Source organism: Ovis aries, chromosome 14 (genome assembly GCF_016772045.2).
Source record: "Ovis aries strain OAR_USU_Benz2616 breed Rambouillet chromosome 14, ARS-UI_Ramb_v3.0, whole genome shotgun sequence".
In the NCBI taxonomy this organism is placed as follows: Eukaryota; Metazoa; Chordata; class Mammalia; order Artiodactyla; family Bovidae; genus Ovis; species Ovis aries.
Window position 1 is genome coordinate 43,406,851 of NC_056067.1, and position 15,490 is coordinate 43,422,340.

Below are 15,490 nucleotides of genomic sequence, written 5' to 3' on the forward strand. Positions count from 1 at the left end.
AGGGCTAGATCGAGCGGAGCTTCATAGAACCGGCCCAACACAAAGGGCTTCCTGTCACTGTCCGTGACAGAGCAGCCCCGGGCACCTCGAGTGCCTCCCAGCTCAGGTGTCTGTACTTTGGCTGGGCTCCAACTCAAGCCACAGAAAATCCAAGGCACTTGGGAGCCTTGTCAGTTCTACAGGTGTGTCCAGCAGCACCTGCTCACTTCTGACAGGGCACAGGCAGGGGTGGAGGGTACGCCTCTGGGGTCCACAGGCTCTGAGGTCACATCCAAGTCTGGTACTCCACACTGGTGGGGCTGCGGATGAGGCCCTTCACTGCTTGGAGCCTTGGCCTCCTCCTCTAATCAGGGTGAGACTCTGGCCGCCACAGCACAGGGCGGAGGGAGGAGGGAATCTGTGTGAGCTACTGAGGTTCCTAGAACCCGCAGTTGCTGCCGCAGTGAAGCACCTGTCCCCTAGTCCACAGGAGCCCTCATTTCCAGTAAGATCCACAGCAGTAACAGGCACGACAAAGCCAATGACACATGATGGGGGGCCCTGCAGAAAGCTCCCTGCTCTCAACTCCACTGATGCCTTCACTGAAGATTCTGCTTCCTAAACACAGACTCAGAATGAGCTGGTCTATGGGGCTGTAATCCTAGACCATCATTACTGGCTTCCCTGTCCTGACACTCGAGACCTCTTCTGTTTTACCTCATCAAGAGGCCAGTTCTCCTTCTCTCCAGAAATCACAGTGTAAGTGGGACTGAGTTCACCCTCTTCCTGCCACTGCCCACCTCCTGGTCATAGACGCAAAACCATCAGATTGTGGCTGGGAGGCTCTAAGTCGGTGGGCTGAGCCCCAGGGCCCAACCCAGGCTGCCCACCTCCAGGTTTCACACCCAGGAGACCCAGAAGGTCAAGGTCCCAAAGGGCAATAATGTTACAGTGCAGTTTACAAAGGCAGGAGGAACACACCCACCAAAGGAGAGGATCTCAGCATGGGCACCTCCCCTGCTCTAAGAGCAGTGGAAGTCGGGGCAACCCCTTCCGACTGCCTGGACTGGGGACAGATTCAGAGCCCCGGGAAGACAGCTGCATCCCTATCCTGGCCACACACTCCTGGCCAAGCACACTGGGAAGAAGGTTAAAGCTGGGGGGAGTTCCCTGGTGGCCTCATGGTGAGGATTCCATGCTTTCACTGCCGTGACCCGGGTTCCATCCTTAGTTTGGGAACTAAGATCCCGCAAACTGTGTGACACAGCCAATGAATAAAAGTATAGCCAGGGGACCTCCAAGTCCACCCCGCCCCACAGGCCTCTTGCAGCCTAGGGCTTTTCTGATAGTAGTATCTGTAGCTGATGAGGGCCTGCGAGAGGGCCTCCCAACACGTGAAGGCCCAGCCAAGCCTGATCAGACCTTCGCAGTGATAGCCTCCCCCGAGCAGCTCAGCAGCCACCTCCCAGGTACCAGACGCTTCTGGCACTGCTAAGGGAGCTGGTAGCTGGACCATGCTGTCCCGAGATGTCAAGCCAGGCTGTGGCAGGGGGAGGGGTCGGCCACTACTGACCTCGTCTGTGTACTGGACGTCATTCACAGCGTACTTCTCCTTGAAGTGCTCCTTGGAGTGGATCCTCAAAAGAAGCACAAGGAAAGCCAGGGTCAGGGTTTGGCCTTGGCTGGGCCCCGGCTGCCTTCCCACCCCCAAGTCTAGGGCCCATTCCTACCCTATCCAGCACTTGGCACCAAGCCAGTCTGCCCAACACAGACTCGGGGAGCGGGGGCAAAGGACACTGGGCCACAGAGAGACTGCTGAACCCCACCTGCCTCCCTCCACCTCTCCCAGCCAACCTCTGCTCTTCTTTTGAGTCTGTGACCCTCGCTGCTTGCAGCAAGTAGCTGCGGAAGGCCCTCCCTCCACCCGCCAGGAAGAGTCCATGGGGCAGCCCGCCAGCACACCCTACTCTTTGGGGAGTGAAATAAGCTGCCTCCCAGGCCCCCACGGAGCCTCTTTAAAGGAAAGTTTAAAAATTAAAAATTAACATTTTAAAGAAGTCAATAACAGTATTACTCACTGTGATGAGAAACACTCAAGCTTACTCATCGTCCCTAAAAAATCATCTGGTGAGAAGACAAAGACCCAGAGCGGAGGTAGCTGAGTCGCCCCTGCCCACCTCATGGTCACGCGTGTGCTGACTGTGGTCATGGCTGTGCTGGGCAGGGCTGGAGGGTCCAGCAAGCACCACCCCCACCCCCAGCCTCTTGGTGGGAAAATGAATCAATGTCACTGCTGGTGACACAGCTCACATCAAGAGCATTAGCTACCCAGGAGAAGGGCGTCCAACCCAAGTCTAGTCTCACACACACACACTGTCCTGTGCCATCCACGCCTGGGCACTGCACCAGCTTCGGGGGTTCACCCTTCTCCTGCCTGCGATGTGTGGTACTCTAGTCACCAAGTGTCAGCTCCAAAGGAGGCCTCAGAGGAAGCAGCAGATGGCTTTTAGAGTGTGTTTCCTGGGCTCTCAAGGATGAGCAGACAGGCAGGGGGAGGTGCCAGGGACAGTGTGCCTGGGAGGATAAGGCACGGGGGATAAGGGAGAGAGGGCACTTGGAGACGACCGCCTCTGAGAGCAAGCCCCACATACCCCATCACTACCCAGAAAACAGACTCCCATCCCCTCTCTGGGTGAGAATTTTCCTTCCATCCAAACAGGCATCCCAGACCAGACTGTGGCCAGGAAACACAGAGCATGATCCAGGGACAGACAGGTGGCCTTGGGGATTAGCAGAAGGGCACTCACAGCCCCAGGGGGCCTGCTGGGCTGGGGAGACAGTGGTCCCTGGCAATGGGCAGCTCCATGTTCCAGAACCCTCTTTGCTTCACCTCCCTTCTGGCTTCTCTGACGTGGGCACTGGGTGTCAAGCTCCCATCATTAATTAAACTTGCACGATCCAACTGCATCAGCTTCTGTGGTTGAGACAGGACTCAAAGGTAAACGGCCAAAGTCTGGTGCCTCTGTTAGCACCGACCATAGCAGCTACATGGGGCAGGAACTGATGACAAGCGCCCTGCGTGGACACTGAAGGCCCTGGTTCCAAGGCTTACTGCCAAGAGCTTGCTGACCCTTTGCTACCAAGGGGTGACACTCTTAGCACAGCTGACCCTGCAGCCACACACAGAAGCACAGGCCGGAAGGGCAAAGAGTAGGACCTTGGTGTTATCACCATGTTCCTGCTGACTGCTGTGACTCCAGCCCCAGCTAAGGACGGACACTCAACATCCTCGGTGGGTCCCCAGTTCACCCATGGGCCCCCATCACTCCATCTGCTCCAGCTGTGACAGGCATCAAAAGCAAACTCCCAGAAGAGTCAGGAAGAGCTAAGGGCCTGCTTCCGAGGCCGGCCTCGATGATCCGACAGAGGGGCGTCTCAGCCATTAGCCTGTACACCGACCTTCTCATCTCACCTCCTGTCAGGGACTCTAACCCCCCCAGGTCTTCCAAGCCATCTTGCCAAGGGACACCTCAGGAACCGTGCTCCTGCTGGCCCTGCCCGGGTGCGGGGCTGGGGTGGCGGGTGGGGTGGGGTGGCTCTTGGCAATCGGGATTCAGCAGAAACCCAGGGGACCTGAGACCTGGGAACATCTCCATGTATTCAGCCTGAGGTCAAGGTCTTAACAGGGAGGAACCGGTGGAGCAGGGCAGAGGAGGGAGTAAAGGATAGAGAAGCACAGGCAGCTGCAACCCCATGGGCGGCCCAGGGCTGTGTGCTGGCCTGTCCAGCCCTCACCTACCAGCGATGAGCCACTCCACTTGCCACGGGAGCCAAAACCCCGAGGGGCCAGCCAGCTCACGGGAGAGCCAGATGCTGCTGCTCCGATGCCCAGGAGGAAGCGAGCCCGGGAGCCAGCCCCACCAAACGCCCTCGGCCCACCTCGACAAGCCCAGAGTGCACGTGGGCCTCAAGGGCCCCGAGTCATCCAACTGGCCACAGGCCTGGCTTCCAGCAGGAATGACCAACTGCATCTTCTCTGGCACTTAGCATGCCATTTCTTCCTAAAGGACAGGGATAGTTAAGTTTGAATAGTACTTATTTTTCATGTTTTGGGGCCAATTCTAGTAAAAATCATTTAAATGGCACCGTAAGAGATAAGTGTGCAGGCCACCATGTCAAGCCAGCCACCAGAGGGATTCACAGGAGAAGGATTGGCACATCCACACAAGCCCTGCAGGAGAGGTCACTGGGCAACTCCATGCCCACTGAGCGCTGGGCTGGCCGCAGCCACACAGAGAGGTGCTTGCTGCCCTGACTGCAGTCTGGAGCCCAGCAGAGCAGCTCTGGCCAGATCCCGTCATACGGGAGATCCAAGTGGCAGCAACTGGATGTGAGAGACTGGGCCAGCAAGGAAGCCAACCCCACTCCAGAAACTGTCCCTTCAAAAGGAAGGGGCAACCTGAATCTCCCACAACACTGTTAATCAGCTATACCTCAATGCAAAATATTTTTGGTATTAAAAAATTAATAATAAAAAAATTAAAATTAAAAAAAATTTACAGAAAAGGAAGGGTAAGCTCTAGCAGGAGAGAGGAGGCAGGGCCCCCCTCAAAGGGGTTCACATCTTCAGGAAGGACCCGGTGTCTGCAGTCCCGGCCCATGCAGGCCTTCTCTTCTCCAATGGCAGCTGGGTCCAGCAGGCTACAGGGGAGGCCTCTCCTAGAACTCAGGGTCTGGGCGGGCATGGTGAGTGCCAACACCCTGTGCGGGGCCTCCCCTGAGAAGGAAAGTTTCAACTAATGCCCATGGGGCAGACACAGTGGAACCCTCTAGAAAATGAAACTTCCAAGCACAGGTCTAGCTGGCAAGCTGACCACCTGCATGTGACTAATGAACCAGTAACAGGGCTGAATTACAGCCGTCAGCATCCACATCCAGGGGCTGGAGCCTGCCTGCAGCTGTTCTCCTTCTGCTCATGGCCCAGCACCCCGCACCAGCTCCGGAATGAAGGGGGCAACCATGTCGGGGTTCTGTTAGCTTGAGAGAGAAGAGAAGGCCTCTCCAGAGTGCGGGTCACTGATCCTGGGGGCAGGGCGGCACTTCTCAGGGAGGCTGGTGTCGGGAGCAGAGGTGATGGAGAGGAGCCCGGCTGAGTGTCCCAGCAAAAGCCCTCGCCAGGCCTCAGGCTGCCTGGGGTCAGGTTCCTCACGAACCGCCTGGGGTCAGAGCCAAAGGAACTCCCTTGGTCTTCCTCCTCTGGGAGCCCTGCAGCCGTCATCACTACCCTGAAGACAGGGGAGCCAGGACCAGGCCACCAGACAGGCTGAGGCAGCCATCATCCTGTGACCCAGCTGTGTGTACGGGGTGGGGGGCAGGGGCTGTGAAAACACCCCACACACCCCACATACGCACCACACCACAACCACACAACACACACACACTGCACCACACATACTATGCCGCACCCCACTGCCACGCCATCCACCCTACACACACATACACACACACCACCCCACACACATACTACACCACATATACCCCCTATACGCCCTGCACACAGACCCACACACACCACACACACCACACACGCTGCAGACACATCACACACACCACACACGCTGCAGACACATCACATACGCCAGAGCACACAGCATACACACGTCAATTCCCACACCAGGAAGTGCCACGTGCAGAGCCTCAGCCCCAGACACAGCTCCCTCCTGCCTACAAAGCCCAGGCCAGGCACACTCTCTCACGTTCAAGCCGGAGGTCTCAGCCAGGGGTGGGAGCAGAACACAGCCAGGCTGCCGAGGTCCTAGAAGGGGTCCCCCAATCGGGACCAGAGTCGCTCACCCTTCATCCGTGCTGAAGCTTCCCCAGGGTGCCAATTTCCCACCTGCTCAGAGGACCCCAGACACCCCGGGGGCCAAAACTGCCATCAGCTGAGCCGGATTCTGACAGAAATGACAGGAAACACTCTCACATCAAAAAAACCCACCAGACTTGTACAAGCAAAAATGCCAAATAAAAACAAAACAGAAGCTACCACATTCCCGTCCCCACAACGGCCCAGGGTGAGGAACAGCCTGAGCCCCCAGCTCCCACGGGCCCCTCATGTCTTGAAGCCTTGATGACAGGACAGGCTGTTTATACAGGAAGCAGCAAATGTGAAGATGGGGGTGCTGTTTCCCTGGGCGACTTTGGATTGCAGTATCTGCCAGCAGGATTTTCAAAAGCCATCAGAGAAAGACTCAGAAGGAAGCTGAGGAGCTGAAGGTCAAACGTTTAGGCTGGTGAGTTTTGATTTCAAAGGCCAGGGAATCCTGCCAGCCTCGCTCCTGCCCTATCGATCAGGAGTGTCTGATCAGCTCTGCACATCAGATCCAGTTGCTCCCTACTCCAGCCCCAGACAGCCCACCCCTTCCACTGCCCTGTCCCCGACTTGTCACCTTCTCTCCCAAAGGCTTGGGACACACAGACTAGTAGAAGGTCACGCCAGAGCAGGGGGAGGGAAAGGCCAGATGGGGCAGGCACAGAGGGGAGCCAGGTCTGCCAGAGACAAGGGGCTAGCTCTCTGCTGCGGAGCCAGAATGCCCCTGGAGACCGGCCTGCTCTGTCTGGCCTGCCCAGACCACCTGGAGCCTTCCCGACACGGAGACGCACCCTGCAGACCCATCTGTACCCTCCAAAATCCACACCACACCGTCAGTTGCCCTGGCAAAGCAGGGACAGATTAGAGAAGAACTTAACTGCAGCTCTGAAACGCGGCCATGGTCAAAGCGCAGAAGATCATTCCTGTATTACTGAAGACTATGCTCTGGAACAGGCAACCGCTAATGGCTGCGCCCTGACCAGTCAGGTCCGGAGTTTTAAACCCTCATGTTGGGACGTCCCTGGTGGTCCAGTGGTTAAGACTTGGCGCTTCCACTTCAGGGGACAAGGGTTAGATCCCTAGTCGGGGAACTAGATCCCACATGTCATGCCAAGCAGCCGAAACAAAATTCCCCAAATGCCATTTGGCTGTGGGGAGGCAGGGTGAGACCTGCTCAGCTGTTTGGAGGATCCCCAGGGCAGGAGCCACGCCCTGGAGGATGTCCACCCTACCCTGTGGACAGGCACTCCCTGACTTCTGGCAAGAGTCAGCCCTGTGTAAGCAGCATCAGTGGTCAGAAGTGGGGACACCCTCAGAGCCCCGCCACGCTTCCTGATGGAAACTCACCACTGTCCACACCGACGTCTCATGGGGCTCCGTCTCTGATGCTATAGGCATCTCAGCACGCCTGGGGCCAGGAGGCAGGGCCACAGGGAGGCTGAGAGGGCGGGCAGGCCAAGGCCACAGGGGCTGCCCAGGCACAGGGGCCCCAGACATGCTACTGGCAGGAAGGGCTGAGGCTACAGCTCTGTGATCGCCTCAGGATGCAGGGAGGGCTCTGGGAGAATCTTCTCACCCAGACCAGATCTAAACTCTCACCAGGAAACTCCTGCAGTCCCCAGGGCTTTGTGACAAGCCACCCTGACCCGTAGGGGAGTAAAAAACCATGTATCACACCCACAGACCCTGAAGGTCAGGGCTCGGGACAGAGTCCCAGGAGGGCCGAGGCTCCAGTGGGTGGTGCTGGCTGGCGGCCAGGCTCGGGGCCCTCCACACAAGTGAGTCTGGGTTCCTCACCACGTGGCAGCTAGGCTCGAGGAGCAGGAGCCTGGTGGAAACTACAGCATAATTTACAGTCTAGCCTCAGAAGTCACAGGCTTCCCTGGTGGCTCAGATGGTGAAGAATCCGCCTGCCATGCAGAAGACTTGGGTTCCACTCCTGGGTTGGGTAGATCCCCTGGAGAAGAGAACGGCCACCCAGTCTAGTACTCTCGCCTGGGAAATCCCGTGGACAGAGGAGTCTGGAGGGCTACAGTCCATGGGGTCACAAAAAGTCAGACACAACTGAGCGACTAACAGTCACTTCACTCAGAAGTCACAGAGTGACCCAGCCATGTTTATGCACTGAGGCTGTGACCCAGGTCCTGACCGAGTCAGGCAGGAGGGAAACAAGTCCAGCTCTCCATAGGGAAAGGCCATAAATACTGTGGACATTACAAGCTGCCTGTCCCCAGCATCCTCACTGCCTCGCTCCAGTGTCACAGCGCAGTGACCATCCCACTGTGTAACCACCGCACAGTGGCTAACTGACTAAAGGCCTGGCGATGCCTCGGGAGTGGCCTCACGGCTGTCCCACAGGTAAGGCATCAGAGGCGCCAACAGTGGTCAGACCTGCTTCCCGGAGAAGCCCACTGAGGCCGAGGGGCCCTCCGCACAGATGCCTCGTCATTCAAACCAGCCACAGACCTGCCAGCCTACCTGACAATAAGTGTTGGGACCAGGAGGCAGCGAAGGCTGCAATTTGTACATTAGCCCAGAATAAGCACTCTCCTGGCAGAAATGACACGCTAGAAGGTGGAGAGCATCTAGCGGAATCCTCTGATCGCCTCAAGCATGCCCAGTTAAGTAGGGCCTCCGCCTCAGCACCTCGGAGCCGGCAGGAATGGCTCCTGGGAGCAGTGGATGTGGCCAAGGGTCCTGGCACTGGCAGACACCCCAGATGATGAGTGTGGCAGCCTCTCAGCCTCACCCAGGCCTCTGGCCCCAAGAGCATGACCCTGCCTCCCAGCTAAGCCACCAGAGGCAGGGCCTACACCCTCGGCCGCTCATGGCTTAGCCCAGAGGCCGGCACAAGGGAGGCATGCTGTGACAGCATGCGATCCGTAACAGGCCTCAGAGAAGGACCCCAGGCTGTCCTCCCTGACCAGAGCCAACCCCAGAACACCAGCGTGGGGCCACCTCCCATGGATGCTACACAACAGCGATGGTCCCCCCTACCCAGAGCCAAGGCCTCAGGCATCTCAACACAGCCGGGAATCCGGAATCTCAGCATTAACAAACAGCACCTCCAAACAAACGTGAAAATGGTCTGCGGCTCCGGCTCTGACACTCCTTCCCATCCAAGGGCACAGGGCTCTGGCCCAGAGCAGGCTGTTAATATGCTTGCCCCCTAACCCTTGCCCCTTGCTAACCCTCCGCCACTGCCACTCAGAGCAGGCCCTGCCCCCACCCCCAGCCAGCCAGCCAGTGGTCAGCAGGCATGGTCACAGCCCCAGATGGCTCCTTACTTTCCCATCCAGGTGGCATGGCTGGGAGGAAGCCTGGGCACAAACAGAGTCGACGTCCCGGTGTCCACGTCGATCACGCCGTAGCAGCCTGGTTCAGTGACACCAAATGCCCAGTGAAAGAAGGACTCCTGTGGTGGGAACAAGGACCCAGGTCACCCAGCCGGCAGGACAGAAACTTAAAGCACAAGGAGAGAGGTGGAGGGTCTGACTGAGTGCCTTCCTTCCCATACCCCAGAGAGTCGGCTCGGGCTCACCGGCTCTTGAAATCTGACCTCAGTCTCACACCGCCCTGCACCTCAGCACTGTGCCCCCCTCCAACCAACTGCCGTCTTCTCCTTCCTCCTGGCTGGCTGCTCAGACCCCGCTTCATGCCCATGTCCCAGCCCTACCCGCCACCCCCACCTCCCCTGCCACATCCCTCAGGTCCCAGACGGGACAGGTTAAGACACGGGTGCCCACGAGCATCACAGATCTGGCAACGCCCTACCCGCATCCCCGTCCCTCCCCACCTCTCTGCCACCCCCACTGCCTGCAGGCAGGCAAGGTGCCACCTTGACTTAAGACGCCCAGGCCAGGCATCTGCTTAGAAGCGGATTCCTCCATTTAAGACTTCTTCCTTCCTTCTCCCACCCCCGGGGCAGCTGATGACTCCAGTGTTTAGCATTAAACACGGAGCTAAAATATCGTTGTAAAGGTATGAAGTGGAGGAGGCGCTCTTCTAAAATTAATCTTGCATAAAACATCAGTAAGGGAGCCAACAGCTGAATTTAGGAGATTGGTTTTTAAACCGCAGACTATGGAAACCTCAGGAAGCATCAGGACGAGGCAGAGAAAACTTATTTAGACCTCCACATCTCCAGCGACCCGGGGACGACAGGAATGAAGAGGCTGAGGGAAGCCCTCCAGTAGGAGACACTTCCCATGGAAGATGCTGTGTGCGCCATAGCTCCCAGCAGTGGATCCAGGCCTGTGCCCCGCAGGGTGGACACTGTCTAGCTGCGGAGGCCACGCCTTGCTGCCCGCTCTCCATGCTCAGCTCCCTTCCCATTCCCCTGCTTGCTCCCTGACCTGGATGCTCGACATGTCCTCTAGGCCTTGCCTGGCGCCAGGGAGTTCCCAGTGCGTCAGACCCCTGCTCTGGGAGACTTGGAGTCAGCAGATGGGTTCTAATTAATCCCAGCTCCCCCTCTGGCATTTCCTTCTGAGTCTGTTTCCTCATCTGTAAAGTTGGGCCAGCCTAGGGCCCCCTGGGTGAGCCTCTGATGACTGTCCTGTTCCTGTCCCCAGGAACTGAGTGATGCCAGAGGCCATCACGTCCAGGCTGGCTTTCTACAGCTTGGCCCCCACAGCCATCCCCCAGGGCTCTAGAACCTTGCGGAGCCCCTGGATCGCTTCCCAGGGGCGGAAACCAAACCCAAGGCATCAGCACTGGCAAAGCTGGGATGAATGCCGGGGCGCTGGACTCCTGCTAAGACCCTGCTCCCACGCCTCCTCCTCCCAGGACCTCTGCAGCGCCAGTCCATTCTTGCTGTGGGAAAATCTGGTAGCAGGAACTCAGCCCTCCCCATCAGCACCTCTCCCGGCCCAGGGAAGGCTGCCCAGCCCCACCTCTGGGGTCCAATCCTGTGGATACCATTCCCCCACCTAGAACACCCAACCCTAGCTCCACCTGTCAGAATGCATGCTGACCTTCAGGATCCACACCCGATACTGCCTCCTCCAGGAAGCCTTGCCTGCTTGTTCCCCAGGAACATCATCCCCCTGTACTCTGATCTGAAAGAGCTGAGGCTGACTGGTGACAGCTCTGCCCTCTCGAGTGGGGGCCCCCTTGGGGACCTCAGCCTTGGCCTGCCTTCAGAGAATCACCTCCGAGTCCCTCAGGAGGGCAGAGTTGCCCAGACCCACCGGGCCTGATGCTGGAGGAGGACAGAAGGCCCACAGGAGGCCCAGTGCACGCCCAGAGAGGCGGGAAGCTGCCAGCAGGGCTCACCTGACGGAAGAGCACCCCGGTGTCGGTGCAGTAGCGCTGCGTCTCCTCGCCGCCCTGCAGCACCACCACAGAGCCCGCCTGCACCGCTGGGTTCTTCCGCAGCCGCTCACACAAGCGCTGCCTGTTCAGTGCGAAGAGTGCCAGCGGCACCTTCAGAGTTTCGTTCCCCAGCCAAAATGAGGGTCTGCAAAGACATGAGCAGGCTTCTGTTGGCACCACCAGGCACGTGCCCTATGCACAGTCCGGGGCGGCTGCAGGGCCCAGCCTGGCACCGGACCCCCATTAGTACGCAGCAGGCTGATCCAAGCTCAACCTGCGTGTGACCCGGAAACAGCTCCTGGCCAGGCTGCTGGTGGACCACAGGCGCTGTCAACCACACCCTCCCCTCCTGGCCCTGAGCGCCAGACAAGCGGGATGAGGGGCAGCTGGGTCTGTTTAACCAGTAGACAGATGAGCCCACAGAGGGCAATGCTATAACGGTGCCCAGACACATCCCCTACCCTCCAGTTCCTGCCCTCAAGGAGCTTCCCATCCATGTGAGATTTGGCCCAGACGACACTAGAGCCCTGCCCACGTGTCTGCAGGCTGCATCTTCTCTGTAGGTCACAGACCCGGCAGCCCGGGCTGTTTCTCACCTGAGCTGGGACACTCTCCTGTCCTCAACACAAACACACACACACACACACGTGCTGCACTCAGCACCAGGCACTGAGCCGAACCAGGCCTGTATGTGCCAAATGACTGAGGGAGAACCATGACCAGGTGGACCTGGAAGTTGCGGCCTTTGGGCTGAGGTGTCCCCTCCACCTGGGCGTAACCTGCGCTACCCCTCATGTTTCTCCCCACCCTCCCAATCCCCTGAATTGCTCCAGCATCAATTTTCCCCTCTGGGGACCATTCTCAGCATTCAGATGCACAGGAACCTCACCCATCTTTAAAATAGGTAAAAACACGCCCCTTGACCCCCACACCCACCAGCATCTACTTCTCTCTCTGTCCAACAAAATCCTCTGGAGAGTCGTTCCCCATGTCTGGCCACCCCAGTGCAGACTTCCAGCCACAAGGTGCTGAGGTGGGCCACACAGGCATCATACTCTTCCCTAAACCCCAAGAACCCTCCCACCTGGGACCTCTGTTCCCCGTAAGGAACACCCTCTCCCAGTGCTGACCAGGTTCATGCTCTCACTTCATCCAGGCCTCTGCAGAAATACCCCCTCTTCCCCGAAGCTTTTCCAACAACCCCACCCAAACCTATCCACTGCTCTCTTCCCACCTCTCCAGAGCACGCATCACTGTCTAACAGTATATGTTTACTTGCTGGTTGTCTCCCCGGGTAAGATGTAAGCTCCATGAGGGTGGGGACCGCCTCCTTCCAGGCCCCTAAAACAGTGCTGCATGCGTGCTGAGTCACCTCAGTCGTGTCCGACTCTTTGCGACCCCGTGGACTGTAGCCCACCGGGCTCCTCTGTCCATGGGATTCTCCAAGCAAGAATACTGGAGAAGGGTTGCCATGCCCTCCTCCAGGGGATCTTCCACACCCAGGGATCGAGCCCAGGTCTGTTACATCTCCTGCATTGGCAGGTGGGTTTTTTTTTTTTATCACTGGCGTCACCTGGGAAGCCCAAAACAGCGCTGTGTGAATGACTAAATGGAGGAAGGGCAGTCCCAGCGAGTGGGCTGGCGGCCAGCAAGGTCGGGGCCAGGGGGCAGGAGTTAGGCAGGGACATGTGACCTGTGTGGAGGGAGGCCCTGCAGGCTCTCTGGCCAGCGGAGGTCCAGGAGGGCAGGGACAGCCCAGAGAGAGGGGGCACTGCCTGGGGCTGCAGTGAGAGACGGTGCTCACAGGCAAAGTCCACCTCCGTCTCCTAGAACGGAAACCCCACAAGCCCAGAGAGCTGGGTCTGCCCTGGTCTGAGCCGCCCCATATCACGCTCTGTGCTCGGCATGTGGCAAGTGCTTAATGAAGATTTGCTGAGTGAGCACCTGTCATAGCGTGGGGCCACCCACACAGCTGTGCGAAGTTGCCACATCAGCCCCAGAGGGGAAGGGAGCCCCACCCTTAGACCAGCCGGGCCAGGAAGGGTAGAGAGGTCCTGCCCACCCCAACGTGCTGACGGGACTAGAGCCTCCCTGGGCACGGCCCTTCCTGACCCTCCCAGGAGGGTGGACACAAGGGGCCAGCGCTTCCTCCCAGCCAGACCACTTGCCTGCCATGCTCAGCACCAGGATGAAAGGAAGAGGTGACTGCTCACAAACAGGCCAGCATCCCAGCTGGCCGTGCCGTCAGGAACTGAAAGTGCAGCTGCCAGCACCCCTGCAGAGTCCCCTGTGCTCCCCCATTTTTTCCCCTCATTCAGCAAAGCCCATGGGGTGGGCTCAGGAAACAGCCTCGTCTCTCTGGACTCCCCACAGCACAGAAGGGGCAGCACCGCTGCAGAGGCCCTGGCCAAAGCTGCCTAGACCCGTGCACACTCAACAGCACCAGTGCCTAAAAATGCCCAGCTTCGGCCCCCAGCCTGCACAGCCCACCCCCTCCCCACCTCCCTCCTTAAACACACCAGGTACCAGTTCCCGGGGTGGCTCAGTGGTAAAGAATCCGCCTATGATACAGAAGACGTGAGCTCGATCCCTGGGTTGGGAAGCTCCCCTGGAGAAGGAAATGGCAACCCACTCCAGTATTCTTGCCTGGAAAATCCCAAGGAAGGAACAGCCTGGTGGGCTACAGTCCATGGGGTCGTGAAAGAGTCGGACATGACTTAGCAACGAAACAACAAAACCAGCTGACACTGCATCCCTGGATCCCTGGAACCTGGAAGGCTCTCAGAAGGGCTAGGCGTCATCTGATCTGGGCTTCCTTGGTGGCTCAAACAGTAAAGAATCCACCCACAATGTGGGAGACCTGGGTTCGATCCCTGGGTTGGGAAGATCCCCCTGGAGAATGGAACGGCTACCCACTCCAGTATTCTGGCCTGGAGAATTCCATGGACGGAGAAGCCTGTAAGGCTAGTCTGTGGGGTCGAAAAGAGTCGGATGCAACTGAGCGACTTTTACTTCATCTTATCCAGAACTTTCTGAGAGACCTAAACTCCTCAGGGCACCTGGACAGGAGTTTTCTGGCCCAAGGGCCGAGCAGTCCAGGTCAAGACAGGAAACTCGACAAGCTACCCTTCCTGGGAGCATGAGCTGCTGCTGCAAAGGAAATCGACAATACTACCTAATCCTGCATGGGCTCAGCCAGAACAGAGAAAGGCAGCCTGGCCAGAGCCCCCAGGCAGGCCAACGGCTGCAATCATTTATTACTGCAGGGCACCCCAGAATTCAGGGGTATAGAGACATGCCCTTTGATTTCTCATGGCATAAACCAACCCTCAGAGAGAACACTGGGCCCAGAGCCATCACAGGTGGCTTCTCCCTGCAAGTTCAGCAAAAGCAGCCAAATAAAATATCCCCACCTGGTTTCTGCTGGAGCTTTTGCTAACTGGCATCTGGAATTTAAAAGGCAAAAGCCAGGTCATCTCCAAGTCCAAGTGTAAATAAGGCACACTTTACTGCAGGCAGCCAAGGGCACGGGCAATGCCCAGGGGAGATAGTGGGGGCTAGCAGATAAAGACTCCAGGGTATCAAAGAGACCCACAGAACAAGCTTTAGCCCTCATGGGCCAGCCCTGTCAACAGCCAGTGACCTGCCCCCATGGAAGGTGTGACACTGATGCCCAGGAAAACCTCTCCTGTCCCCCAATTCAGTACCAAGCCACCCCTCCTTTCCCTCAATGGCTACCTGCTGGGTTCTCATCCAAGGGATTAACGCACAGAGTTTAGGGACTCCACCTACTTGAATGGGAAAAAAAAAGTTATATATTTTCTCTAACCTCTCTTTCAAATTAACATTTTCTTCAGCTATTAACATAAGCAAAACAAAAACCACAACAGTATCAGCAGTGCATGAATCTATCAACAGAAATCAGAAGTATTTTCATGTCACCTTATTGATGTCACCACATCTCAAGAGTACCACTTTTACTCATCACTACTTCAACATTAAGGTTAGACCTGCTGCTTTTACTATTTAATGTGTTAATAAAGAAGCATATATTACTATACCACAAATTTGTTTCCTAACATCTTAGTAACTGTGTTCCTATATAATTGGTTCTCCTTGTGAAGTGAAGTCGCTCAGTCGTGCCCGACTTTTTGCGACCCCATGGACAGCAGCCTGCACCAAGCTCCTCCGTCCATTGGGATTTTCAAGGCAAGAGTACTGGAGTGGGTTGCCATTTCCTTCTCCAGGGAATCTTCCCCACCCAGGGATCGAACCCTGGTCTCTCGCATTGCAGACAGACGCCTTACCGTCTGAGCCACCAGG

At 57.4% G+C, this 15,490-nt stretch overlaps 1 protein-coding gene and 1 long non-coding RNA gene across 3 annotated transcripts in view; both read right to left on the minus strand.

Moving 5' to 3' along the window:
* PEPD (peptidase D) overlaps nucleotides 1–15,490 on the minus strand; it is a 118,707-nt gene that overhangs the window by 99,175 nt on the left and 4,042 nt on the right. Inside the window, exons 2-4 of one of the 2 annotated variants that reach the window (XM_004015144.5) lie at nucleotides 11,129–11,312; nucleotides 9,139–9,266; nucleotides 1,553–1,616 (exon numbers count right to left, since the gene is read on the minus strand). In XM_004015144.5, coding sequence (XP_004015193.1) covers nucleotides 1,553–1,616; nucleotides 9,139–9,266; nucleotides 11,129–11,312 — 376 coding nt within the window. The remainder of the gene's footprint in view (nucleotides 1–1,552; nucleotides 1,617–9,138; nucleotides 9,267–11,128; nucleotides 11,313–15,490) is intronic. The other variant, XM_060398032.1, reaches the window with a different exon arrangement.
* LOC132657685 (uncharacterized) lies at nucleotides 4,487–9,113 on the minus strand. Its single transcript, XR_009596197.1, has 2 exons — nucleotides 7,649–9,113; nucleotides 4,487–7,259 (listed from the first exon to the last, which is right to left on the minus strand). It is a non-coding gene; the product is annotated as an uncharacterized LOC132657685 (long non-coding RNA).